The sequence below is a fragment of the Impatiens glandulifera genome, chromosome 9, assembly GCF_907164915.1.
Source record: "Impatiens glandulifera chromosome 9, dImpGla2.1, whole genome shotgun sequence".
NCBI lineage: Eukaryota > Viridiplantae > Streptophyta > Magnoliopsida > Ericales > Balsaminaceae > Impatiens > Impatiens glandulifera.
The window spans coordinates 16357852-16359515 of NC_061870.1; the positions used below are offsets into that span (position 1 = coordinate 16357852).

General features: G+C 46.9%; 1 protein-coding gene across 1 annotated transcript; it reads right to left on the bottom strand.

Moving 5' to 3' along the window:
- LOC124915881 lies at positions 1 to 1335 on the bottom strand. The gene is made up of 3 exons (XM_047456631.1): positions 1252 to 1335; positions 668 to 1023; positions 1 to 373 (listed from the first exon to the last, which is right to left on the bottom strand). The coding sequence occupies exons 1-3, from the start codon at positions 1333 to 1335 to the stop codon at positions 1 to 3; spliced, it is 813 nt and encodes a 270-aa protein (XP_047312587.1).
- Positions 1336 to 1664: the final 329 nt, after the last annotated feature.

The window sequence follows — 1664 nt, forward strand, 5'->3', positions numbered from 1 at the left end:
CTATTTAGTGACTTTTAGGAGTTTGAGCGCTATCCTATCGGCCTCTGCCTCTTCGTCCTCCTCCTCCTCTTCGTCACCGTTTCCTTCACCGGCTTCTTCACCGCCTTCGGTGGTCTCAGGGTTTGCGTCAGGACCGGCATTATCGGGACTTTGGCCCGAATGCTCTTCTTCGTTGCCCGATCTTTCGTCATCGGTCTTTTCTGATTCGGATCTTTCAGAGCCGGAGGCCGACTCTTCCTCCTCCGTTGGCGGTGGCAGTTCCGAGAAGACTATTTTCTCTTTTCCTTTGCTCTCGGCCTTTTCTTTCGCCGGGGTTGCTTTCTTGTCGGCTTTCTTCTTTCGGCCACCTTTGGAACCGGGGGTCGGCTGCTTCCTTTCCAGGAATTGTTTGGACCGTATCAGGCTTCTTGAGGAGATGGTGACACCGGGACCGATGTTGAGATTATGATGAAGGAAGATCTTACCTAGAGGAACGGCGTATCCCCATGACCGGTTTGAGTCCAGTTTCACCATTTCCATTAAATTGTGGAACACTGCCTTTGCCCAGTTAACCTTTGTTCCCTCTATCAGGCCGACCAGCATCCTGATTTTGTCCTTGGTTAGGCTGCTGTAGTTTCCTCCCCTTGCTAGAATCGCCCTTGCGAAGATATCACAAATTGGAATATACTCCGGTTTCAACGTTGATTTGCTACCGGATACTTTTATCGGCTCCTTAGTCGCCGAGAGTATCTGGCAAGCTGCCTCAAAAGTTTTAATCTCTATGTCTGTCGTTGCATCCTGGCCGGCTGTTGGAAGGCGCAGGCTCTTTGTCACCGATGCCTCAGTGAGCTTTATTTCAGTACCGCATACAGTTGCGGTGATCTTATTGTCATGGATGGTTGCGGTATTGAAAAATTCTGTAACCGCATCCTTATATAGAACATGAGGACCGCCAAGAAAATATTCCAGACCGGCTTCGGCTACCCGGTCAATAACCTCCTTTGCCGCAGACGTGCCTTTCTGTCGGATTTCCTCGAAATCCACCTAAGTGAAGTGCTTAAACAAGGCCGAATCGCGCCCCATCTTAGAGAGTTTGAGAAAGTTTGAGGAATAACCGTTTTAGAGAGTTTGAGAGCTTAGAGAGAGAAAGTAGTTTCGCGTGAGAATGAAATAGAATGGCCGAGAGTCCCTTTTATAGGTGCGGTTTGGAAGCCCAACCGTCCCATCAACATTGGGCGGGAAATTTCCCTCCAACCCAAATGAGTGGCAAACCATGGGCGGGAATGGAATAGGCTCCAATCCATGGGCGAGGGTTTTGGGCGGGAAATTTCCCTCCAAAACTTTTGCTTTCGCCATTGATGACGCAATCCTCTTTTGAGACCGATTGATGCTGCGGTTTCTAAATTCAACCGGTTAGTTAGAGTGAGCAGAGTTTTGCAATCTTTTGAGTTTAAGCGATTTTTCTTTGAAGCCGGATAGGAACGCGGTTGGTTTGATAATGTTAATCGGTTACTTAGATGTATATTCAAGATGTTAAGATAACTCGGTCATTTAAACTGAAATGAGATTGTATTCAAGAAGCCTTACAGAAGGAAAACCGACAGATAAATTGAAATAGGCATACATAAAAATGGAAAAATACAGCTTATGGAAGAAACATTCTGGAAATTCTTTCCTCCACCGAA

Coding starts and splice junctions, on each gene's coding strand:
- LOC124915881 (XM_047456631.1), bottom strand. CDS start 1,335: ATGGCGAAAGCAAAAGTTTTGGAGGGAAATTTCCCGCCCAAAACCCTC. Junction 1,024..1,251: donor CTATTCCATTCCCGCCCATG/GTTTGCCACTCA, acceptor CACTTCACTTAG/GTGGATTTCGAGGAAATCCG. Junction 374..667: donor AAATCAACGTTGAAACCGGA/GTATATTCCAAT, acceptor ATTCCTGGAAAG/GAAGCAGCCGACCCCCGGTT.